The sequence below is a fragment of the Haliotis asinina genome, chromosome 2 (genome assembly GCF_037392515.1).
Source record: "Haliotis asinina isolate JCU_RB_2024 chromosome 2, JCU_Hal_asi_v2, whole genome shotgun sequence".
In the NCBI taxonomy this organism is placed as follows: domain Eukaryota; kingdom Metazoa; phylum Mollusca; class Gastropoda; order Lepetellida; family Haliotidae; genus Haliotis; species Haliotis asinina.
In genome coordinates, this window is record NC_090281.1 from 79144636 (window position 1) to 79171196 (window position 26561).

General features: G+C 39.7%; 2 protein-coding genes across 2 annotated transcripts; one reads left to right on the forward strand and one right to left on the reverse strand.

The window, feature by feature from the left end:
- The first annotated feature begins 788 nt into the window (after window positions 1-788).
- On the forward strand, window positions 789-25726 carry LOC137274394 (uncharacterized). The gene is made up of 5 exons (XM_067807554.1): window positions 789-928; window positions 16688-16820; window positions 17340-17528; window positions 18618-18870; window positions 19397-25726. Exons 2-5 carry the CDS (start codon window positions 16704-16706, stop codon window positions 20050-20052), a joined length of 1215 nt encoding a protein of 404 aa, XP_067663655.1. The 5' UTR covers window positions 789-928; window positions 16688-16703; the 3' UTR covers window positions 20053-25726.
- Window positions 3796-5645, reverse strand: LOC137272034 (uncharacterized). The gene is made up of 2 exons (XM_067804405.1): window positions 5435-5645; window positions 3796-5063 (listed from the first exon to the last, which is right to left on the reverse strand). The coding sequence occupies exons 1-2, from the start codon at window positions 5643-5645 to the stop codon at window positions 3796-3798; spliced, it is 1479 nt and encodes a 492-aa protein (XP_067660506.1).
- Window positions 25727-26561: the final 835 nt, after the last annotated feature.

The following is a 26561-nucleotide window of genomic DNA, read 5'->3' on the forward strand; positions in this document are numbered from 1 at the left end:
TGCTCCCTTCCCCCCCCATGGGTACAATGTGTGAAGTCCCTTTCTGAAGTTCCGCGCAGTGATACAGCCTGGTTCGTTGATATCGATTGAATATTGCTTAAAACGGGTTAAAAATTGAACTCACTTACTCACTCAGTGTCTCCAAATTTCTCACTTGGTATCAGTTACAATGAATACACTATATGCCCTTTACAAAGTTCATATTTTATTTATCCGTGATTCTAATCCATATTCTCACAGTAAGGCGCTTCTAATCGCCACCACAAAGTCAGCCATACTGTGATAGTTTTAACAGTTTTGGATACACTATTGAAACATGTAGGAGAAGATCTGTGGTGTGTTATTATTTCGGAAACTACTTTTTACATATCTACAACTGTAGGCTTGGTATTCTCATCACTTTCTTTATATACATAAAATCTCTCTCTCTCTCTCTCTCTCTCTCCCTCTCTCTCTCTCTCTCTCCCCCCCCCCCCCCCCCCTCTCTCTCTCTCCCTCTCTCTCTCTCTCTCTCTCTCTGGCAGGTACATTGAATATGTTACTGTATGTCATTGTTTGGTTCTATGCATTCTTCGTTATGCATCTCTTCTACTTGAACACGAAGTCAAAGAAACCCATATCCGTGTGTGCATAAAATAAAATATAGATAGCTAATATCGTTAATAAATTTTTCATCATGTTAGCGTGAAAATGTGTGCAAAGTGCAGCGTCGAACCAAAAGCAAATCCAATCTATTCCTCGCAGATAACAAACTGCATTTACACCGTCAACACGTAGCCTCGATTTCGCAATCCGGAAATGTAAACAACGAATGACACTGAGTAGGAAAGGGTGTGCAAGTTTGATGTGAGGTGTTGCAACGTTTGTTGGAAACGTTTTATTTCTTTTTTGTCCGATCTACAGAAGCAACAAGACTTCCCCCTGTCAGGTAAGCAGTAAGTGGATTCATGTCATTGAACATAAAAGACGAGGGGCCCGTTCAACATCAAGAAAGCGTCCATACTCAATAGAGGGCTTCGGCCTTTTTACTAAAAATAGTAACAATATCCCAGAAGGCCTCAGTGTCGGCCATATTGGTAGGCTTTGTTTGCCGAGTCATTCTGCTCACGATATAGCGACTAGAAGTACACGTGTGATATTTCCGAAGTATTCAGTGAAAAATTACAGTTTACCTGATCTACAAAATGGAGAAGTATACTGAGTCACTAGACAAGAAGGCTTTCGCCCGTTACAAGGAGAAAACGTCCCTAATTGGTGGTGAAGATCCTTACAAGATCGACAAGTCTGAGTGGAGTAAAGATCACGACATCTTCCCAGAAGTTACCTACCCGGACTTGGTGAACTATTTGATTTTTCAACCCAGCCCATTTTACGGACTGAAAGATTTTCAGAATTACAAGAGTCTCGAAAGTTACGACCGTTTTGTTTGTGGATGGGTTCGTGATGTTTGTGTGTATGTGCACAAGCCCAGTGGGCATCGTGTTATCAAGGCAAGAGTCATGCATTCACAGAAGTTATCTGATCCAAGTTTGACTCCCTGGATAATCACTGATAAGCAGTCTAAAGTAACGTCTGCTCACTGTGACTGTAAGGCAGGATTAGGAGAATGTTGCTCACACGTAGCATCAGTCCTGTTTTATGTAGAAGCAACAGTCAGGATGAGAGAGACCAGTACAGTGACGCAGAAACCCGCTTACTGGATGTTACCTGCATCAAAGACAAGTGTTGCGTATGCTCCACTACGTGAGATTGATTTCACTTCAGCCAAGACACTGAAAAAACAACTGGATGAACAGATTGGTGGTACCCACACAGAGGTAAATACAGATGAAACCCCATTGAAGAAGCAGTCAGTGAACATATCTCAGGCAAGGTATGACACTTTCTTCAAGACACTAAGGGAAGACAAACCAGTTTTTTTGTCAGTAAAGAAAGACTACAGTGCCGACTATGTGCCAACAAGTCTTCAGGCCAAGTACCCCAAAGTGTTAAGTGAACTGAGGGATGACCAGTGCAGAGGAATGTCTCGAAAAGAACTTTTGGAATATTGTGATGCACTGCTTCCCAGCATCACATTTACTGACGAAGAAGCCATAAATGTTGAGGCTGCTACCAGGCAACAAGCGGAATGCAACTTATGGTTTCGGTTCAGGACAGGAAGAATAACATCTTCACGGATAAAAGCAGCTTGTGCAACACCATGTGATCATCCATCATTCAGCCTGTTGAAACAAATTTGTTATCCACATGAGCACAGATTTGCAAATGCTGCAATGCAGTGGGGCTGTGACCATGAAGATGTCGCCAGGAGACACTACACGGGCATATCTTTGGATAATCATGTCAATTTCCAGACCCAACCTTGTGGATTGTTCCTAAATAAAGATTATCCTCATCTTGGCGCCTCACCAGATGGCATAGTGGCATGCGACTGTTGTGGAAGAGGATGTCTTGAAGTAAAATGTCTTTATTGCATGAGAGACGAGAATGTTAAAGCTCAGAAAGGATCTTGTCTTGTGGACAGCAGTGCAGGACTCAAACTAAAGGAAACACATGCTTATTATTCACAAGTTCAGACCCACATCCACATTGCCGATGTAGATTACTGCGATTTTGTAGTCTGGACACCAAAAGACATTTTCATTCAGCGGATTGAACCCAACAACGAGGTGTGGAGAAAGTTACTGAACCAATCATCAAAGTTTTTTGCCACCGTCATTCTTCCAGAACTTGTTGGGAAGTTATACAGTTCAAGTCAAGAGGAGACACACCCATGTGCAGAAAATAAGTCAATGAATAAGATACCTCTTAGACAGCCTGATTCTACAAATAGAAAGAAGACCAAGTCAAAACCAGCCACAAAAGAGAAGAAATCCAAGTCCAAGGCTAAGGCAGTAGTTTCAAAGTCCTCCAAACCTTCACCTAATGCAAGAAGACTGGACACATCTGAGGAAAATCTGTCCCTTTTCTGTATTTGTAATGGTGCAAGAGACGGTGTAATGATTGGCTGTGACTCTGAGGACTGTCCAAACAAGCCCTTTGAATGGTTTCATTTGTCGTGTGTAAACCTGAAAGCTGAACCTGAGGGAGATTGGTTTTGTCCAGACTGCTTGGAGGGAAACTTCCTGAGAAGTATTAAAAGGAAATAAAGTAACATGCCTGGAATTCAGATTCCCAACCTAACTTCACTGATCATTGTTGACATTAGTTGTTTGTTCTGACACAAACATTATCAAAAATCAAAAACATGTCTGCAGTTTTCTCCAATATTTTATTGAGAAACCCTAGCTGCACTGACGAGCCTTGGGAAGGCGAAACATGTTTGTAATTCACTCAAATCGGGAACATTTGTTGTTCTTGGCAATTCATTTGTCCTCACTAGTTACAACCAAAATAGACATCAACTTGACTAAATATGTCAAGTATGTTGTCATGTTGGAAAACAACTACAATATGATACACATTTCTCTCTCTCAAATATGTTGACCAAAAAAAAAACATTTCTCTGGTCAAATATCACAAGATTCAATTGGAAAATTCAACATGTTTCGCCCTCCCAGGGCTCTTCAGTGCAGCTTGGGTTATCCAATACTGTGATTAAACTTATCACACAAATGGATAAACTGCAGACATGTTTTTTTGTAGTTGTTTTCTTTGTTGTTTTTCTTTAATTCTAAACATGCCAGAAACCGATGAAAAGTAACACTGATGAATGAAAGTCAATGAAACTTTAATAGATGAAAGTTAAATCAATGAAAGTGACAACAGAATGACAGATGTTGCTGACTGTTAATGTTAGTCAAATGGCACAACAGAGGGGCACATGTTGGTAAGAGCACAGCATACAAACACAATTTTGTCTAGAATTGTACACTTGTCACCAGCTTTCGAAATGAGATAATCAATTGGACTAGTCGCTCCAAGAATCATGAACTTCTGACGTACAGTTCCAATGACCCTTTCCACATGAATCCTAACATTAGCAATTTTTCTTGTTGATTCAACTTCAGTGGCACTCAGCTGCTGCTTTCCTCTCATAAAAGATGGAAATTTCACTTCGGCCCCTACCAATGCAACCACTTCCTCGATGTCAAATCCCCGATCTGCTAGTATTAAATCTCCATTCATCAGATTGTCTAGGAACTTGCAATTGGCTGTTAGATGTTTGTCACTTACTCGTCCTCCCCAGCCCTCTGATATGAAGCTTACACTACCCTGAGGAGTAACTCCAATCAAATACTTGGCTGTGTTATGGTGCTTGTAGTTGGACCAGGTCTGTGCCCTTGCAGTCATGTTAGATGGTCGGTCTGTGAAAATCTCAAAACAATCAATGATGCAGGTGACTCTCCTTCCAAAGTATTTACGAAACACCATCGGCATTGTTTCCCTTAGTTCACCACGATCAGGCCAATGCACTAAAGGTTGCAATGCAACATACATTAAGTTCAAAGTATCCAAGAAAGCCTTAGATAATGTAGCTTTAGATACACCAAAGCGATAACTTAAGTCTGTGATTGGCAAATTTAATCTAAGTCTCATTAGGGTTATGATTATCTTCTGAAATTTGCTGAGAGACGAATTTCTGTTCTCAGTCATTTCAGGGGCCAAGAGATGATTCAGTGCCATAAGAGTTACAAAACTTGGCAATCCAGTATAATACTTCACTTTGTCATTGTCACCTTCAAAGTCCTCTGGTGAATTAGCCTTCATTTTGTGTACAATATTCTTTAAACACTCATTTTGTTCCCTCAGTTGCTTATTTTCTTCTTTCAATCCAATTATTTCCTGATTAGCTAGTTCCAGCTTCTCTGTGATGCTTGGTTCCTCTTCAACTGCAAGTGACTCAGGGATGGGTTCAGCTAAATCTCTATCAGACCCATGTTCCATGTATGCACTAAGTTCTAGTAGACTTAGAGCAGCTTCTGTTTTCTTTGCAGCTTCCTTTCTGTTTTGCAGTCTTTCATGGCGGACAACTGCTTTACTTGGAGACTTTGTCCCTTCATAGCCTAGATGCTTGCAAGGGGCCCAGTCTGGATGCGATTCATCATATGGGTGTGGTTTTCCTGAAAATCATCCATTACACAATATCATTACTTACAGTTTATCTGTCTGTAAACTTCTCTACATGTAAGAATTATAAAAAAATAAGTTCACTCATGATTTCATATGACGTTATGTTAATTCCACATTACTCCTTTGAAACAAGATAATAAATATACCATTGAAAATAGGTTACTATTTTTCTGATAAAACAAAAGTGAACACTGAATTCATTGCAAAATGATGTACTACCAGGCCCAGCTCTACTAACGTATGTTAAATATTTAAATGTACAGTCAGAGATTCGAAATATCGCATCCATTTGATACATTTTTCAATATTTCCACTATTTTAGATTGACATCTAACTACAAAACTTTAACAATATACCTTACCCGCGATGAAATGATCCGAACAAACACGAAGTTGATCGTAACACGTCACATCGGACCGGTTTATTACAGCAATCCATGCTCTCCTTCGCCGTTCGCTCTTCTTTTCTGCTGCTTCCCCCTGTCCATAAATAACCTTAGGAATGCGATAAAAGCTCTTTTTATCTCTCCCACTCCGATTGTGGCAGTTAACAATAGCACACGTAGTCGGCATTATCTCTGGATGAATGATCAGCAACAATGGAGCTGCGTAAACAAAGCCTACCAAAATGGCCGCCGGGAATGCATTGTGGGTAATGTAGAAAAGCCCGAAGCCCTCTATACTCATTTCTCTGATTGTGTCTGCATATGACATTTTATGAGCAAAGCAGTAGGTTAGCAAAACAGTTTTTCTCAGTGACAAATTCGCCCCAGAAAACCACGTACCCCACCGTGCTGGAATTCGATTTTGGTTACTTTTTTTTACATTGCTGTTACACTAGAAACGATAGTCAGGAACCTTACCCTTGCGATTAATTGCGTAAGTGCGAGTTGGGTTGGTAACACCGTACCGCTGGCAAAAAGAAACAATGCTCTCGGTGCTACCTAAATGTGAAATTAAAAAGAAAAGATTCATGGAAGGGGGTTGTTTAGCATTGGAATGTGTAACAACCTGAGGTGCTGGGGAGACGTTTCGAGGTGGTATGGGGTGAGACACTGCAACAACAGTTGAAGGTGTCGGATACCTTGGAGATGAGACAGACTGGAAGGGGTCTGCAGGAGTTAGAGGCAGGTTGTTTTTTTTTACACTTACTGGGGCAGCTTGTTTCAGATGGTTTAGCATGGTTTTCGGTGAAGAAGTTACAATACGTTTGATAATGCGTTAAGTGGGTGCTTGAACGGGAGGAGACGACGTATTAGGATTTGCAGGAGGTACAGGAGCAGTGTTAGTACTATTACCGCTGGTGTTGATATTGTGAGTAACTAAAAAAGATACACCTGTGCTGGACACGGAACAACTGCCGGGCTGATTGTCACTCGTTTGTCGCTCAGTGAATGGATCACTAATGCTTGATAACCCTGATGAGTCCTCGTCAAGTCGTCAATCTTTCTTTGACCTGGGACGATGTCACCATCCAATAAGGAAGGAAAAAAATCCAAAAGTGGGTCTGGTGAAGAAGAGAGCTCACGATCTCGTACTATGTTAGGGGAATGTCTAAACTAGAAGATGACGACATGGCCTCTAAATTTTGTCTTTCTCTTACACCGGGAATGTGTACCACATAGCTAGGGTCTCACATGGGAATGATGACAACGTGTATGTTTTATTCAAAAAGCATTAAATCATGGGACGTCATTACATACAAGCAACTCATGCCAAAATCATCATATGCACAGGAGAAGCACACCAGGTGATTTCATTCAAATTTCGCACCCACCAACAGAGTACGACATCACAATTCCTTTACTACAATTAGTTGTTATGCCAGCATTACCTCCACATGTCAACACAGTAACAGAATAAAAAACAATTCACTGGGTACGAGGTTTCATCTCTGGAACTCACCACCCTCATCTTCTAGTGTATCTCCACTGTTCCTCGGAGCCACAGAGACTTCTGAAATGAGCTTGTTAGTTAATGCAATACAACCCACGCGTAAGCCTACAAACAAGCATCTAAATACAATAAGTTCTGCTCTGTCAGTCACCAATCTCAGTGGCAGTGAGGTAAGACGGATGACTCTAGACCAGACGACCTGGGTTCGGTTCCCAGAAGCGACGTCATTTCTTTCAGATTTAGATAAATTCTTAGTAAAACTGTTATCTATGTAGTTCACTTGAATGCTTAGCCAGACGAAGAAACATGGAGACAACGTAGAAGGACAAAGGCATTTTATTTTTTATCACCGCCCCTCCCCTCTCCTACTTTTTGAATATTACCCCCAAACTTCTAAACCCCCATTAAATGCTTTAAGCCTCCAAAGAGTTATACCAGCGCCTCTTTTTAGAATATTACATCAGGGAATAAATCCCCTGGACAGCATTTCTTACTGAAAAAAGGAGGTGGGGTACGGGTGGAACTCTTTCCATACTGGCTAGCGACCATGCATCCCGCTGTCAGCTGTATTGTCAGACTGATGTTGTGTTTAACTTCCATCCGTTTATCTTGATGTCCTAGAACAAGCATCTAAATCTGAGCCAGCACCTCGTATAAAAGCTCTTGCTTAGGAACATATCCGAAGTCTAATGCTGTGCATATTTACACTGATGGATCTAAGTGCCCAGTGTCCGGTCATGTTGGTGCAAGTATCTTCATAGATACTGATCAAAGAGAGATTTCTCTCCGATTAGCTGACCACTTGTCAGTATTTTGTGCTGAACTTGCAACCATCATTGAAGCTTTGTGTTGGATTCACTTTTTGAGACCTGTATCAGCGGTCATTTTTAGTGATTCTGTCAGTGCTTTACGAGCGATTCTGACAGGTTCCTCAGCAAGGCAAGAATTGATCACTATTACACTTGATCTCTTTGATGACTTAAGTAAAGATCTTTTTGACGCTGAATTTTCATGGATACCGGCTCATGTTGATATATTTGGAAATGAAAAAGTTGACAGACTGGCAATAGCTGCATTAGACTTTGATGGATCGGAACAGGATGAGTTCGTATTGCCCTCTCCTGCTGAATTATGTACCATCAGTATGTCCTTTGCTCAGACGAAATGGCAACAGGTCCTCATCCTTAAAAGGACGCCATCTCTGTGGCATCATGCCATTTCTAACAAAATCAAAATTATCCAGAGGCAACCGTAGAGAAGAGGTGATATTAACCAGACTTCGTCTCGGGCACTGTGGTCTTGGTGCCTATCTAAATGTTATTAATAAAGATATTTCTCCAAATCTCTAAACTGCACAGTATGGCATCAGTTAGATAATGTGGCCCATTATTTACTGCATTGCCAAATGTATGTCACTCAACGTAAGACAATGATGGAATCACTTACATCACTGAATATTGATATCTCCTTGACAGGACTGTTGTGTTCACGGAATATCGCCCACACTGATGTTCAGAATGTCCTTCTTGCTTATAATAAAGATTGTGGCAGTTTTAATACTTTATAAACATTTAGGAAATTAGCAAACCTTTGTGATGGGCTAGGTGTAAATGGGCCTAGTTGCCCGAACACCTATTAAAACTTAAATTATCTATCTGTCTTTCAACCTTGCAGTAATATCGCCACATACCAGTTATCACCACTTCTTTGTTATAGTGCATGAGCTTGCCTGATCGTGTCAAATTCATTGTTTTTCTGAACGACATTTTCAGAAAGATTTTGGATATCCCAAAATATTTTCTTGGGAAGTAAACAAAAATCCAAATCAATACAAAAAGGTTATTTTTCTCTAATATAGTAATAGTGAGGTCATGGGGATCTCATGTGGGCATGTAACATTCATGAAAAATCCTAAGAGGTTAGACTGGTCTATTATAAGTTGTGTTTTTAATAACAAAGCAACATTTCTTTATGGTTTTGCATAAAATATCGCACAAAAGATAATTACAGCTGAACATTTCTACATGCTTGTCTCCAAGAGTGACCATTGCTGCATAGTCAGCTGTTGGCTGTCAGCTGATGTGGTGAATGCCGGTTCAGTTGCTTGGTTAAAACTTACATATTCTGACTTGTTTTACATTATAGTTTCCTTTCAGTAGACATGTCCACAAATAAAATTTCATATCATCTTTTTAGGACGATTTTACAAATACAAACAAGTCAGTGGGGTGAATAAAAGCGTCCACAAAATCAACTCATGTCATCATTCGCCAGCATTCACAATGATGAATTTCATTTTTTAAATAAAATACCATTAATGAAAGGTGCGCAATATGTCAAGGTTGGAAAGACAGTAATTTAATCATATATTTTATGTCATATTTTATAAATAACATGAACAATTGAGAAGTGGCGATAAATGCTCTTGTTAGTTGTTTGGAAAGTACAATATGTACTACCGTGCTTCCGGTTGACTGTGTTATAGAAAAACATGATTGGCAACTGTAAACAAGCAGGATATATCGGTGAACAGGTAATCTATTATCATGAAAACTTTTTTTCGTCAGGTTGAGAAACTACTGAGTATATCACGAAAAATTGCTAAGAAATGGTGATAACCATTCTCTTCCCACAGTGGTTACTTGTGACATCTTCCTAAGTAACCTCTGTTCTAATACGACCCTTTTATGCTGCGAGTGTTCAAGACTCATGATTGGAGGCAATCAGAGTAGTAGTGCAATCAGCGACTTTGTTTCGAAAGTGATCGTTCGAAAGATCTCGGTAATTTCCGGATGCATCGTGAAAACTAGAACCTCCTCCCGAGCGCGATACTCAAATGGCTCTTCTAGACAGAACTCAGTCATGTCATTTTTGTTTCTCCACATTGCTTGCATTTGTCCAGTTGAATCTAAGTCGATGTAACACCTGTTCTGATTGGAAAGAAAAAAGTGTGATAAGTCTGCTGCCATTTTCGCGGCAAGGGGATTTTATGAGAACCATGAAATATGGCCATGTTAGAACAGAGGTTCATAGGAAGATATGACAAGTAACCTCTGTGGGAAGAGAATGGTTGATAACTGGTCGCTAGCCAATATAGTTGTGATATCTCATTGCACTACGAATGCTTAGTAGCTTTCCCAGTAACATCTGGAATCTAGCTCCTGAGCATCTATGATCTTTGTCAATTAAACCATGATTTTAACAGTAGCTGTTCTGTCCTACATGTTATAGTGTAGGAGTTACGATTATAGATTAATTATTGCGCAATGATAGTGTTGGTGAACTCCATTTATAAGTAAGCAGTGTCCCATAAACCCTGATCATACACAGTCACTATATTCCTCATAAGAATTTGGCTGCAGTGACTCAGTGCAGGTGTAACCATAACAACACATTTCTCTGTTCATAAACAGACACACCTGTTCTAAAATAAAAACATATGGGCTTAGTCAAAGCTTTCGGTGCACTTTGCTATGGTTGCATATTGTTTGGCATATGTATTATTATTATTATTATAAGTGTTCTTGTATAGCGCACAAATCAAACTGCAAGGCAATTTCTCTAGGCGCTAGGTATTTTTCCCTCGATCACCGGATGTCAATCTCAACAGCACATCGTATTTCAATCTCAACTCCCTGGGGAGTATACAACTCTTGCTGCCACTAGGCGCACCGAGTTTATTGTGGCTCTCTCATCCTAATGAGGTACCTATTTGACAGCTGGGTGGACTGAGACACATAGTCACAGCACTATTGCTATACCCGCAACTAGGTGTATGCACGTGTTCATGTGGCCACCATCTGATCATATACCAACGGATTCGTGGGTTCTTTTAAGTGCACAGGATTGTGTACTGTACACTAAGGGTTGTGACAACACTGAAAGAGTCTGCACACAAAGCTGACTCCAAGGTTTTTACACCCGGTCACAGGTGGGCTCGATCCCGAAACCTCAACCTCGCTGGATCACTAGCCTGGCGCCTTAGCCAGCTCGCCCACCATGCCCCTCCAAATTTTACTAGGTGTGTTGAAAAAACCTCCTGTGAACTAGAGTGCCCCTAGGACAAAAACCCTTTGGGACAAAAATGCCCACCATGTAGGACAAAAATTCCCAAAGCTTTAAATGAATAATGAAGATTGTTTAGCTTGACACTACCCTTGTTATTCTTCTATACATCCGTTGCTGGATTGCTACTGCCTGCTGAGATTATTGAGCTTATATCTATACCAATTGTAATATGACAGTGAGTTGAAATACTTCATAATGAGTACATACCAGTATCTAAATACTAAGTTGATTAATTAAACTTTCAATACTCTAGAAGTCAGTTAATTCACATCAATAATGAAGCTTCATCCCTGGATAGAATAGGCCTTCAGCAACCCATGCTTGCCATAAAAGGCGACTATACTTGTCGTAAGAGGAGACTAACAGGATCAAGTGGTCAGGCTCACTGATTTATTTGACACATGTCATCAGTTCCCACTTGTGCAGATAGATGCTCATGTTGTTGATCATTGGATTATCTGGTCCAGACTCGATTATTTACAGACCCTCGCCATATAGCTGAAATATTGCTCGCTCGCTCACTCACTCACTCATGTTTACAAAGTACTGAGTTAATTACTGGAACCTGTTAATCCCCGTGACTTATGTCACTTAAGTCAGTCACTCATTAGTTAAATAAAATGTTTGGGGGGTTTGTCCACAAGTCTTCATTTGTGGGGTTTGTTCTTATGCACTTTTGTCCTGTTTTTTTTTGTGTCCCATTTGACTTTTGTCCACTGGGGTGTTTGTCCTATGTTAATGTATTATTTGTGTGTATATATATATATATACACTACAAGGTCTAAATCTTTCAACTTAACTAATGAGATCAGGCAAGCTGACCTTTTTGAATCATGTCATCATAGGTTTGTGTGTGTGTGTGTGTGTCTGAAGAGAGAAAGAGAGAAGCAATGCTTATGATATTGATCAGTGGATTGTCTGGTCCAGACATGCCTATAGTGGTGGTTCATTTACTTCAAGATAGTGGTTCACACCGTATTATATGGAAATGAAGAGTTTGAACCATTGACATTTACAGAAAGCATTCTGAATTTTGCTTCGTTACTTACTTCAGATGTGATGGTTCATAAAATGTCATAGAACTAAGAATCATGTTGTTGGTATTATAACCAGGACATTTAGAGTTGAAATTCTTAAAATACATTTTAAGAATTTCAACTCTAAATGTCCTGGTTCTAGTATCCTCCCATCAGTTACATGTGCCATTATTTACACACCCTTAAACAACTTCACAACTTTACAGATGACTGCACATCTAATTTCCTTCCTATTACATTGAGAGTTTAGTATGGAATGACCCATGCTTGTATGTGACAAATAAGACAAAGCACCATAAGCACTGGACTAAGGTTTATCAAAGTATTTACAAGTTACAAATTCTCTATTTCTTGGCCAAAGGCTAAAATAAAACAGAGCATAATGTTTCAACTAAAAATTGTGGCTGGTTGGTGGGTTCACATGTTTCAATAGGCTAAGCACATTAATAGCTTATTCAAGAAGTTCCATTTTACCTTAATGTATTATTCATCAACCGGACATATTTCACCACACATTTTTTTTTTTCTATAGGGCATTTATTAAGTGCACATATCCAGGCAACTAGTGCTTGCTCAAGGTGCTGACGCATATTTCCTCTCAATCATTGGATGTCCATATCAACGGCACATCTTTTTATCAGTCTCAACTCCCTGGGGAGGATACAACTCTTGCTACCTCTAGGCACAGTGAGTTATTTGTAGCGGTCTCATCCTGTCAAGGTACCCATTCACAGCTGGGTGGACTGGGACACAAAGTCACTGTACTTTGTCCAAGCTTACTGCATGTAGCTGTAACTGAAAATAGATGCTTGCACATATTCATGTGGCCACCATCTGGTCATATACCAACGGAGTCATGGGTTCTTTTAAGTACTCAGGGTTGTGTACTGTTCACTAAGGGTTGTGACAACACAGAGAGAGTCGGCACACAAAGTTGACTCTTGGAGTGAATAAAAATAAGGTGTTCGGTTTCAACATCATTATCACAACAATTACTCCTTCATCATCTTTCTATTATAAACATATGTCAGCTTAAATGGGGACAGTGCAAGTCTACACTATACGCCAAAACAAACATTACCAACTTTTATCAATAGCTGAAAAACTATGAAAGATATGTTTGAAGGCATATTAACAACAGTTAGGTGTTTCCCAAAACACAAAGACACCTTAATATAGAGAGAACTTCTAGTTTCACTAAGACTGGAGAGGTTTGATTTGTATATGTCAGTTATTCTTTGTCTAAATTCTAATATACTAGTAAATCTAGATATATCCCATACATACTGTGATATGTCATAACCAAGTTCATATTCAAAAAGCACTTCTTTTAACTAAAAGGGCCCAATGTCCAAATGTAGATAACAGTTTCTGAATAATAGGTAATATGTGTTTTCACTTGCAAGATATTACTTTCAGCCAGTATTTTTCAGTTTGTATTAATCTTTGAGATGACAATTTCAGTTTTCTCAACCCCTGTGGCATGTAATTTAGAGTTAACGAAAGACAAAATTTCACATTGAACTGAATAACAAGTACAGAGCTTTGCATTATATACTGAACATCATTGAAAACGCACCACCTGTAAATTTTGAAATAAGGCAATAGAATCTTTTGGAAATGGAAAATTAATGGTGGGAATTTTGATAATAACACACTAGATCGTAAATAACGCTCTACAGTAAAAAACGGATCGTTCGAACACATCATCGAACACATCACATGAAAACAACACAATTCATGCACATCACACACGAAGGGCACAAATTGCATGCAGAAAGCATGCTGTTCAGGGGTATAAATGACCTTCGGCACAAAACTGTTCTCATTTTCGCAGTACTTTCGTAAGTAAAGTTTTTTCGCCATGCCAAGATTGTCACCAGAGGAACGAGAACAGGCCTTGGGTATGTTGCAGGTCGGCGCTTCAAGCAGAAACATTGCACGACGATTTGGGTGTCATCATTCGACCATTCTGAGGCTTGCTAACAGATACCAACAAACAGGAACCAGCAGGGACCGGCAACGCCCAGGTCAGGCACGTGTTACCACCCCTCGTCAAGATCGAGACATTGTACGGCGCCATATTCGGGATCGAACCTTGCCCGCTGCCAGAACCGCCAACGCTGTCCAGGGTCGACGTGGTTTGATCAGCGCTTCCACCGTCCGACGCCGTCTCCGTGCGGCAGGGTTACGTTGTCGACGGCCTTACGTTGGACCCATCCTGACTGACAGGCATCGCCGTGAACACCGACAATGGGCTGAACAGCATCGTGTGTGGTTGTTTCGACGTTGTCATGGTGTGGTGTTCTCCGACGAGTCGCGTTTTCACTTGCGAAATGCTGACGGGCGTCTACGGGTATGGCGTCGACGGGGTGAACGTTATCATCAGGATATTGTGTTGTGCAAACCGATCGGTGGGGTGGAGGCAGCATTATGGTGTGGGGAGGGATAAGTTATCACCACAGAACCGCTCTGATTGTTTGTCGTGGCAGAGTGAATGCCGTTTACTACCGTGACAACATTCTTCAGAACAACGTCGTTCCCTTCTTTCACCAGCGTCAAGATCTGCACACATTTCAACATGACAATGCACGAGCCCACACTGCACGTGTTTCGATACAGTATCTGGCTAACAACAACATTCCTCTACTTCATTGGCCTGCATTGTCACCAGATTTGTCACCCATCGAACACTTGTGGGATTACATCGGCCAACGCCTCGCACGTCGTCCGCAGATCAACAACCTTGGGGAACTCGACAATGCCTTGCAGCAAGAGTGGAATGCAGTGCCTCAGGACTTTATTCAGAGACTTATCCGTTCAATGAGGAGACGTTGCACAGCTTGTGTTGCTGCTAACGGGGGTCATACACGCTACTGACTTTCCATTTTGACCCCATCTTTATTTCATTGTCAGCTGCATTAAATCTTCACTGTTTTGCTTGATTGTTTTTTGCTTCTTTTCTTTATCAAACATTGGTCTACACAAATATGTAAAATTTACATAGATTGCTCACTTCTGCTCTTAGAAATCCACAATTTTAGGGGTGGTGCGTTTTCAATGATGTTCAGTATATAAAAGAAGCTGAGCTGGGTGCTGATCCCCCTGCTCATCAGTATGGAAGAGTCTATTAAGGCTGTGTGTATTGTTCTAATCTGACTGTGTAATGACAGGCAATTTCAAACTGTGTAATTAGTGACGTGTAACTAATGAGTGACCACCTTGTCTGAGTGACCACCTTCTTGTCATCATTTTCATACAACAGATGCCCAATAGCATGAGGCCTTGTATGTTAACCAGGGTAACATGAACTGTCCCATTTTTAATTCAAACTTTTGAATTTGCACTAATGTTGGCCTCTGAGCTGGTTCCAAGTGTTCAAGTGCGTTTGTGGCATAATTATTGTTGTACGTTTACGTTAAAGATTAAGTTACAGCCATAAGATTATAAGGACCAAGACTGCTTCAGATCCATCACAATAATTTATAACTGGCCAGACCTGAATAATCCCCTATAATGTGTATAACAATACCAATGCTTATCACATGATCAACAGAAATAAAATCAACAATGAATTTAGCTGTGGGATAGCCTTGTGGTCAAAGCTTTTGCTCGTCCAGGTTCGATTCCCCTCATGGGTACAATGTGCACCCCATTTCTAGTGCCCCTTGTTGAGATATTGCTGGAATATTGCTAAAACCATATGCATTCACTTGTATCTATCAGTATCTTCAGAAACCATTGCTTGATGTTGGAGGTTGTCCGACTCACTGACTTGGTACTGGCAAATGTGGTCTTACTCTAACTCATACATGGTTAATGTAACAACCACATGATTGTTTGGTGCAGATTGGATCAGCTGCAGGCAGAATATTTCTGATTGCAGTACTGAACAATGAAATAATTGCTTTGAGGTCCAAAGATAATGTCCTCCAATCAAAGCTTTGAAGACTGATGTGACATTATCAGTCACAATGACACCACAATGAAATATGATTACTTATCTCCTTGCCATATGAACTGGTAAGCTGTACTTCTCATATTCAGGTTGCTGACTGTCACAGTTGTAACAGTGAGTTTTGATGATATATGCAATTTCACCTGTACATCTTTGGTGTCAAGTGCCGTAATGGAGGCAAGTCAAGTCTAAAATACTTTGGCAAAACCTCAGTACTTTCAGCAGTGATCAGCTCATGAGTGAGCATGGTTTTACACTACATTTAGCAATATTCCACCAGTATCACAGCTGGAAACACCAGAAATAGGCATCACACATTGTTATATTATGGGGAATCAAACCCTGATCTGTAGTGAATGATGAGTGGACACCATAACCATCAAGCTACCCCTCTGTCCCTGATATTAAAAAGACAATAGGATGGGATTCCCCATGCTTTTCAGTTGATCATTTGGCAGAAAATCTGAAGTATAAACTCAAGCCTGCAACAGCAAGGATACAGCAAACCCATTCATCTGCCTATCGAAATGAAACCACAGTCCCTATCCTATTTGGTCTCCATCCCATATGTATTTTGTTAATACAATCATAGATAATTTCTCTGAGCATTTGGGAATATTTATACATTTTTCTGTGAAGTTTCATTTTTATTACAGAGGCAAGACAGAAAACATGGGAGGCACATCTTCATCGTCAAGGGGTCAGGTGTTAAGACCTGCAGGACCTCCTCCTCCCCCTGAGCCCCCCTATCCTGGACCAGCTGCTGAATACAACTTCATTAACACACAGGTACTACATCATATAGCTTCATTACACAGGTAAGTCACATAAACCTGTGTTCAGCTGCTGAATACAGCTTCATTAACACACAGGTAGGACATCAACAATTATATAGCTTCATTACACAGGTAAGTCACATACACCTGTGTTCAGCTGCTGAATACAACTTCATTAACACACAGGTAGGACATCCACAATTATATAGCTTCATTACACAGGTAAGTCACATAAACCTGTGTTCAGCTGCTGAATACAACTTCATTAACACACAATTGAATTATCTACAAATCTAGACCTTCATTACACAGGTGAATCATGCACACCTGTGTACAGCTGCAGTGTAAAATTTCACTAACACGCAGATAAGTTATTTATGCATACATAGTGTCATTGCACAGGTAAATTGCATACAATGACTGGAGATGCGGAAAACATCATCTTTGATGTATAGGTGTGTAACAATTCTACTTTGTTGACACCTAGTTACATTAAATTGTTAACCTCATCATTGTTTTGCCTTTGTTTCAGGTGTCGATGACCAACAACATCAGTTTTTCAACAACAAACAACATGGTGACGACCAACATCGACTCCTATTATCCTATCCTGGGGCAGAAATATGCAGAAGGGTTCCGTCTCCTCACTTTCTACCGTATACCTGGGGGAGTACAACATCAGGGAGGCCTCTTCAGCATGTCGGTGGCCGTACCATTCCAGGTGACTAAGAAAATACTACTTCCCGAATTTTAAAACGAAAGTACTGTATATTACTGTAGATTAGACAAATTTTGAGGACCGGAAGGCAGTCTGTAGAAGGGGATTGGCTTATCTATGGGTTACACTTTCATCAAATTTCTTTGCAGGAAGTAAGAAATGAAATCATATCGTTGCGCGTGAACAAAGAAGGAAAGACGACTTTTGTCAGTATAGATGTCAAATTTGCAATTAAACATCACAAGACAAGATTATTTACCAATTCAGGTATAGTTATGTTTTGCTGGGTTTTGTCTTATATGCAGGGATTAAGATCACCATGTGTATTTGTCTCGTACACAGAACTGGAAATAGTAATCAGCTGGGCAAACCTTTCTGTGCTAGGGCTGTGCAGCAAATGCAAATATTCAAAAGAATTTAATGCCAGTCTCCCCAATACAGCTGTATAATAGGTATAATTATTTTTATTACTCAGCCGTTGAAGATTTCGCTGTTTACAAAGTTATTACACATTGTGTAATAACATCTTGTGATGCCATATGTATGACGTCAAATTTATGATGTCACAATGCTAATGCCTCTGTCAAAATAGTAGACCTTGCTTGACTAGCAGAAAGCTGAGAGTCACCACATTCATCGAATTCTTAGGAAAGAGGTACTTTGCTAGATACTATTTTGCTAATGTTAGATGAGTAATAAATAAAATACTAAACTATGTCTCGTGTAACACCATATTTTTACACTTGTGAATGGAATCAGTATCTAACAAGCTTTTGCTCCTTAGATACCAAACCATTCACTCATTTCATGAATATGATATGACACTTGACATAGTTTAGTATTTTGCACGTGTCAAGTACAATGTATCATGTTTAGTATGAAGACAATCACGTGATATTCTCTTCATGATATAATGATGACTGACATTTCAAGGGGTGAGTGGGAAAGCTAAATGCTCCACTTCATTCAGTTATCATGCTTAGGTTCAGTTATCATGCTTAGTTTGATTGTCATCCTTAACTCAGTACTTGTCTTTGTAGGGCTCGCTTGCTTGCTTGCTCACTCACTCACTCGCTATAATGCTGTTCACAGGCTGTGTTCTGTCGCTACCCACAAATGCCGAGTCAGCAGGGCTGGCAGCTACGTGTGGTCAAGTCAGTCATGGTGGCCCAGAGGATGGGACATGGCTTGATTCAGCTCAACCAACAGGTCGTGGGAGACACTTCCCAGATCTACCAGGCCATTGTGGACAACACAAACACAGGCGGACGTCTCATCTGTATTGAGATGACTGGGCAACAACAAGGCCAGGGTTTCAGTGCCGCCATGCAAGGAATCAGCCCCAGTAAGTAGTTAAAACTGTCTATTTGGTGGAAATCCCATGGAGATTACGACCCATGAAGATCAGGGTTAATTGATGTTCAGTAGCCCATGCTTGTCGTAAGAGACAACTAATGGCCATGCTCGCTGACTTGGTTGATACATGTCATAGTATCCCAGTTGCATAGGTTGATGTTAATGTTGTTGATCACTGGATTTTCTGATCCAGACTCAATTATTTACAGACAAATGCCATGTAGCTGCAATTTTGCAGAATATACTGCATATAACTAAGCTAGGATTCAACGTTATATTCTCCCTTCAGTGGAGATATTTATATCTGTCCCAAGGATCCTGTGCTTGTAACACAGTGGAGATATGTATATCTGTCCCCAGAATCCTGTGCTTGTAACACAATGGAGATATCTTTTATATCTGTGCCCAGGAACCTGTGCTTTGTAGTGGAGATACCAGATTAATTGTGTGTTAATTCACATTGCAAAATTGATTTATCATGGTGTGCACTATTAATATGTATTTGTTATTTTCAGTCATGGGAGTGGACTTGTTCTTTGAGATCCCCAATTCTCCAATGTCCGAGCGTTACCTCTACCAGTGCGTTCCCCTCCCTGTGCACATTCAAGCTAATCTGTCCTTTGGAACATCAGGGGTTACTGTCACCTGTGACTGGAACGGGATGCTGGGATCACAGTTAGCTCAGGGCTGGAAACTGGTGGAGATTTTCTTTGATATGGGCCAAGCACGTCATGGTGCATTCTCGACATCAGCATCTCTCAACTCTGTGTGGTTCTTCGAGAAACCTGCTTCACACGTCAATAACAACACACCAGTGTACCAGGGAACTGTTGTCGAACATTACGTCTCAATGTCATCTGGATTCGGAGGGGTGCATGCACGTACCAATTGGGAGCCTATCATTCAGCAGCTGGGTCTGAAGGGATGGGAACTTGCTTGTTTTGTTGAGACACCAGAAACTAGGATGACTGGATTTGGAAAAGCTGAAATGAAAGTTTTGATGTTTTTTCAGAGGCCTATCCTACCCCCTGTGGGGGCACCCCCCCAATCCATGCCCGTGCCCTCCTATCCCAACCCTGGGGGCCCACCACCACCAGCTCCTTCGGCAGGTTTCCTATATGATCAAGGAAATCCTCAGCCCCCAACTGACCAGAAACCTCCCCCTTACTAGGGACAGTTTGCAGTCAGACTCTGGCAAGAACAAATTCCCAACATCCACAGACATAGTTCGTATTATCTATATGATAGCTTAGAGGCTGAGAGTTACAGTAATCACATTATTTTGTATATATGTGTGGGTATATTTTATTAGCTGCAAGAATACTTTGCCTTAATGTTTGATTGTCATGCCCCATGTAGTATGATTCTGGACATCTTTTGAAAAATATTCTATTTTCTTTAGATGTGTAATATTTCCTACCAATGAGGAAGTGTGGACATCACACTATATCAACTGCAGTCACAATGATATCTGATTGTATTGGTATTATTATTGTGAAGTGGTGCAAGCATTTTTAAATGTATATATTATAATTATTTCCATCAAAGGGTGATCTACTCTTTCATACAATGTATAAGTGCTGAAGTTTCGACGGCATGTGACTGATTTGCTTGAAGGTGTTATCAGAGTAACAGTATTTTTTCTTACTATGATTTTAGTGGGTAGTTTCAAAGTACTTTATATGTTAAGATAAACATTTGAAGTGAAATTATTTTCAAAGGAGATATTGCTTGGGTCAAACCTGCCTAATGCCGTGTTCACACTATCACAATTTGCGCCACTGTTGAAATTGTGGTCTTAATCGTGGACTGATCATTGCAGTCCTATGATATCTTATCAGATCTTGAGGTCTGCCATGGCAGTTGTCTTGATAGAAAAAAATTGGACTGTTTCAAAAATTTTCTACGATCATCGCATCAGAATCATAACAAAGATCTTCCAAGTCGTGGTGATCGGAATCAATAGTGGTTGTGGGTTGATGTGTCACTCTGTAGAAGTTCAAGGAACAGTGAAGTCCATAGTCAGTCAAGCTCTACATATACCCATTGGGGACCAATTGTAGCTCAAATAGTGATCACCTTGATAGTGATCGTGAAAGACACCACAACCAAAATCACATCCTATCACAACAGAGTGCATCGGGTCCCAAATTAGGGACCCCACTCGTGATGGCCATGTCAGATCGCAACCCAATTGTGGAGTCTGAATGGGAGGTCAGATCTTGACGATAGTGCATCCCAACGCAACAAATTGTATCGGAACATATCAACTCGCATCACTTCATATGCAAAACTGAAATTTCAGAGAAGTTCCATGATCACCTAGGAATGGCCAAATGTGATGTTCGCAACAAATCACATGACAGTGTGAACCTAGCATTAAGAGTTTGTCATAGTGACACTAGATCATTGTCTTTGTCAGTCCACCTTGTAATCAGTCAATCAAACAGATTAAACTGTGGATAATCTGTGGCTCCAATTTTTGTTGTCAAGAGTGGATTATCAAGTTTTTCAAACTGATATACATACCATAATCATTGTTTATATGTATGTACAGTGCTCTCCTCACCAATATAGCCAGATATAAAATTATTTCTTTACAACACACAATGTGTATATATAAAACTATGCGTGAAAAATTATAGGATAATCCATTACATGTGTCTTTTTAAATCAGTTTCTATGCTGTTAACAAATTGTTTATGTCTGTGGCCAGTATCTCTCAATATGGTTGTCATATATATCGTTTCATATATGGGTTTTACTATAGCCAAAGCATCTTGTGATGCTGAATTTGTTTATGTTATGGATAAGTGATTCACTATGCAGGGTTTGATTTAGTGCTTTGTTAATTGCATTGGTACAATTCAATGTGATAAAGTGCAACCTGGTTACCAGTCCAGCTTTCATCCAAAGGAGCACATGAAATTTTTATAAATAAATCAGCACTATGTATTGAGGGAAAGATAAGCGATCACATGGAAGCACTACTGTCCCATAGCTTATTTCCAGGTTTCTTCACAAGCCTTGTATCACACAGATTGTATAGAAAGCTGTGTAACAGTAAAGGAACACTTGTGCTTTCATATAATCCCTTAATTTCCCTCTCAGCTGCAAGCTCTGAGTGCTGCTGGGGTTTTTTTTAACAGAAATGCAGTATTTGTTATTATTTGTTGAATGTGTGATGTCAAGAGATGTGATGTCTATTCTTCATGACAGTGTGTTTTGAAGTATAGCAGGAATTTCAACATTTACAGAATTAAGTTTCTGTGTTTATATGCTGTAATTCAGAAATTCAGTTTTACTCCCTCCATTTTCACTTTTGAACAGGTCCTTTAGCTCAATTCGTTGTTGATTTTAACTCTGTTGATCATTTGATAAATGTTGATATAATTATACATACATGTACTATAGGGGATTGTTCAGGTCAGGCTAGTTAAGAAATTATTATTGTTTTTCTACCCAAAATCTATTGAAGAAGACTTGCTTCTGATGTAAGGTGTCTGACTGGTCCTCAACAGCCAGGTGACTTGAAGTAAGGGATGGCAGTGTTGACCTGGGCCTCTTCTCACAAAGCTCTTGTAAGCTCAAGATCTCATAACTTTTCATATCTAGCCTCATGTAAGAATGTCGAGTTTTGATTGGTCCACGTGACTCTGATAAAATACCATGTACATCCATGACGATCCGCCAGTGGGAGCATGCGACTTTTATACTCCCGCTGCGAAAGTCATATCCTCCGACACGATGTGATAACTTATATTGTAGCATTCGTACCTATTATACTGTAACATTGATTTACGATAGTCGTAGCACGACCACATCTTTGTGAAAAGGAGTCCAGGCCAAAGCAACAAGATGAACATGAGAAATAATTAATGAATTTTAACTTCCTAATGGCAGTGTATGAAATAAGACCTGGTCGACAGCCTGAGATGGACTAGATTTGTGTGGGATGGTGTAGATTTACCCCAGCCATGCCAATGGTCTGGTAAAAAGAGTAAATTCACCATATTTTGCTGTCTGGTCTGGTTGAATCCATTTTTCACTGCATGCATTTGAAGTTTTTAGCCTTGATGTCTGGATGGGTTTGGGGCTTACTTCATACACTGCTAATGGGTACCTGTTTTATTTGTGTTTAATGGGTTCAATTGTACAAAGAGATCTTAGTGCTAAGGTGACCACAACTCCCATACTTTAACACTGAGTTAAGGCAGATTTAATGCTAAGGTTGTTTTGTACCATGGCACCCTCATCATATATGTGTTCACTTGTCATTATTGTGTATCTACTGAAAATTCAACAAAGTCCGTTTGCAAATTCATAACTCAATCAAATAGAACATTTGGTCAAGAGACCTTGTCACAGTTGTATTCTGATGTTTTAAACAGACCAGAGGTGGCCAAGTTTTCATGGGGCCTGTCAGGGTAGTGTACTGATCTTATATAGAAGATCAGAGGTGGTCAAGTCTACATGGGGCCCTGTCATGGTTGTATTATGATCTCATACAAGACAAAGCAGATGGTCAAGTCTACATGGGGCCCTATCAGGGTTGAATACTGATGTATGGCCTATGCAATGTCCAGCTGATTCTGGATCACCATTTTGGCCTTCTTAATTAATAACATCCAGCCAATCATTTACTTGTTTATAGTGATTGTTTTATGAAAGGTTAAGATGCAAAATCCATAAAATGCACTTTAGCATGTACTTGATGTGTATGTTGTTTTTTTTTTAAATTATGGTTCATGTTCATCTTGAGATACTTGTACATTTTCTTCAGAAAAATTCTTGATGTTTACTTCACTCATTATTAAAATCTTATTCATGGTTCAATAGTAGATGCAGTCAGTACAATGTCTTGTACGTCCGTGGTCACCTGACAAGGTGAGTCCTGATCACTTAGTATCAGGGTTCTGCTGTCCATATTTGATCATGATATTAGTTGTACAATAACCTCATGCAGTGATACTGAACAATGTGCCTCAATGACTCGGTGATATCTTTTCTGCTATATTGTATTTACATGATGATATTAATCATCTGTTAAAGCATAATACCTTTTGAGAGTTATTAGAATTACTTAGATTAGCGAACGTTTCTGTTCAACCTCGTGTTTTGTGGATAAAATGTTAACAGTTCATGAACTGGATTGTAGAATACCACATTTCCATCAGAGTGGTGGAGAAATTGCATTTCTCTTAAACCCTCTGTAAAGATTGAGGCTTATGAGCTTAGTTTAACATTATTGCATTCAATACAGTGTTAAACTTCATTGATAACATACATTTCAAGAAAATTATTAAGTTAAATACTCTAATTTTGAACAAATTTCTGAACTTGCCTCTCCAAGGCACTCATACTATGGAATCAAAGCTTTTTCTATGTTGTCCTCGACTTTGTATAACATGTATTTATCCATTGGGGTGGGGTGGGGGGTTGAAAGTTAATTAAATGACCATTGAAACTCTTGTGAAAATGTGCACCCCCTCCCCAATTTTCTTATGGCATGTATCCCTCCTTCCTCAAAGAGCTGTAGCCGCCACTATTTATATATGTATAATGATCTGTTGCTCTATTGATCATGTAATTGAAAATGTGTTGAGTTTTCAGTGTGTTTAATTTCTGACTGAGATAACTTGTGCTATCTACTTGCTGCTGTTTCTGCCAAACAGTTTGTATTAAGCATCACAATGTGGAGCAGGGCTGTTGTTTGAATATATTTATCCTGTGTTGAATGTCAGGTAGGTTTCCCCTACCTTGTGGCTGGAATAGTGCTAAATGTGGCTCACATTGTCACACAACAAAGAGTGAATGAGTTCAGTTAGACGCCACTCTTAGCAATATTCCAGCTGTAAGGAGATGGTTTGAAAATGATAATGTTTGGACCATTCAATCCAGTGATCAATATCATGAGCACGGTTTCAGATTGTCTGAGTAAACAGTCCACCTGCACACCTGGCTCTGTAATTTTACAATAGTATCACCATGTCACAAGTCTTCTTGGGACAAAAACACACCTGAAGATCGAGGTTAGAGTTGATCTTCAGTAACCCATGCTTGTCACAAGAGGTGACTAATGGGATCAGGTGGTCTGACTCAATGATTTGGTTCACACAACGGTGTATACCAATTGCATAGATTGATGCTCATGCTGTTGATCACTGAGCTGTCTGGTCCAAACTCGATTCTTTACAGACCACCTCCATATGTTTGGCAAATTGCTTAGAGCAGCATAACAGTAAACTCACTTGAAGAAAATACGAACAATAATATTAATAGTTGTGATATTTGTAGAAGTCTACATCCCCAAATGATGTACAATAGGTGCAACACTGCATACAAACCATATCCTATACATACATTCAAAGGACATGGGAGGGCAAAGTAATAATGATATACACATAGAGAGATCCTAAAGGTTGGAAAATATAAATTTACTGAGCTTGTGTGAATTAATTTACTGGGCAATATAAATAAGTACCTTATTTTGTATCTTCTTCAGTGGACTCAGTAGTATGTCAGTTATATGATGGCAGACTGCACCCGACAATCCAGTGATTGATATCATGAGCATTGATCTACTCATTGGGAACATGATGATATAAATCAAGTCAGCAAGCCTGACCACCCGATCACATTTCACCATATATGACAAGCATGGATTTCTCACTAAATCTAACACAGGTCCATATAGATACCATTAATGTAATCACTGACTGCAGCGGCAAGACATTCCCCAAAGGCCCCTGGTCAATTGATTCTGTGCTCTGTTTTTGTTTGTACTCATATTTTTTGTTAACTATTTACTCACTTCTAAGCAATAAAGTTGGAAATATCTCATCTGAAGGTGCTTTTTTGATCTGTAAAAAGCTCTAAAGTTCCCAGGATTTAAAACATTTCGCCATAAAAGAATGTGTGCATGGCTATATTTACTGATACTGGTTGAGAACGATCAGCTATTTGCTAACATGGTGATGTATACAAATATTGGCCAGAACCAGTGCACAAGCATGGTGATATACACTGGTATTTATCAAACAGCATGAACAAATGCATGATAATGCATAGTGGTCAACATGAGTATTGATCAAACACCACATACATACATGGTAACATGAACATACATACATTGTGATATATATTGGTAATGACTGAACACCATGGTACATCATGGTGATATATACTGGTATGGATCAAACACCATGTACATGCAAGGTGATATGTACTGTTATTGATCAAATACCTTATACACACATGGTATATACCAGTACTGATCAAACACCATATACCTGCATAGTGATATTTAATGATATCAATCAAAAGCCACAATACTGCATGGTGGTATGTACCAGTATTGATCAAACACATGTACATGCATAGTGATATAAACTGGTATTGATCAAACACCACTTACATGGTGGTATACACTGGTATTGATCAAACACCTATACATTTATGGTGGTAAATACCAGTATTGATCAAACACCAATTACCGGTACATGAATGGTGATATATACCTGTATCGACTAATCATGTAGATGCATAATAGTGTAGATCAGTATTGATCAACATCATGTTCATGCATGGTGATATAAACAGCTATTTATCAAACATCATGTTCATACATGGTGACATAAACAGGTATTGATCAAACACCATGTACATGCATGGTGATAT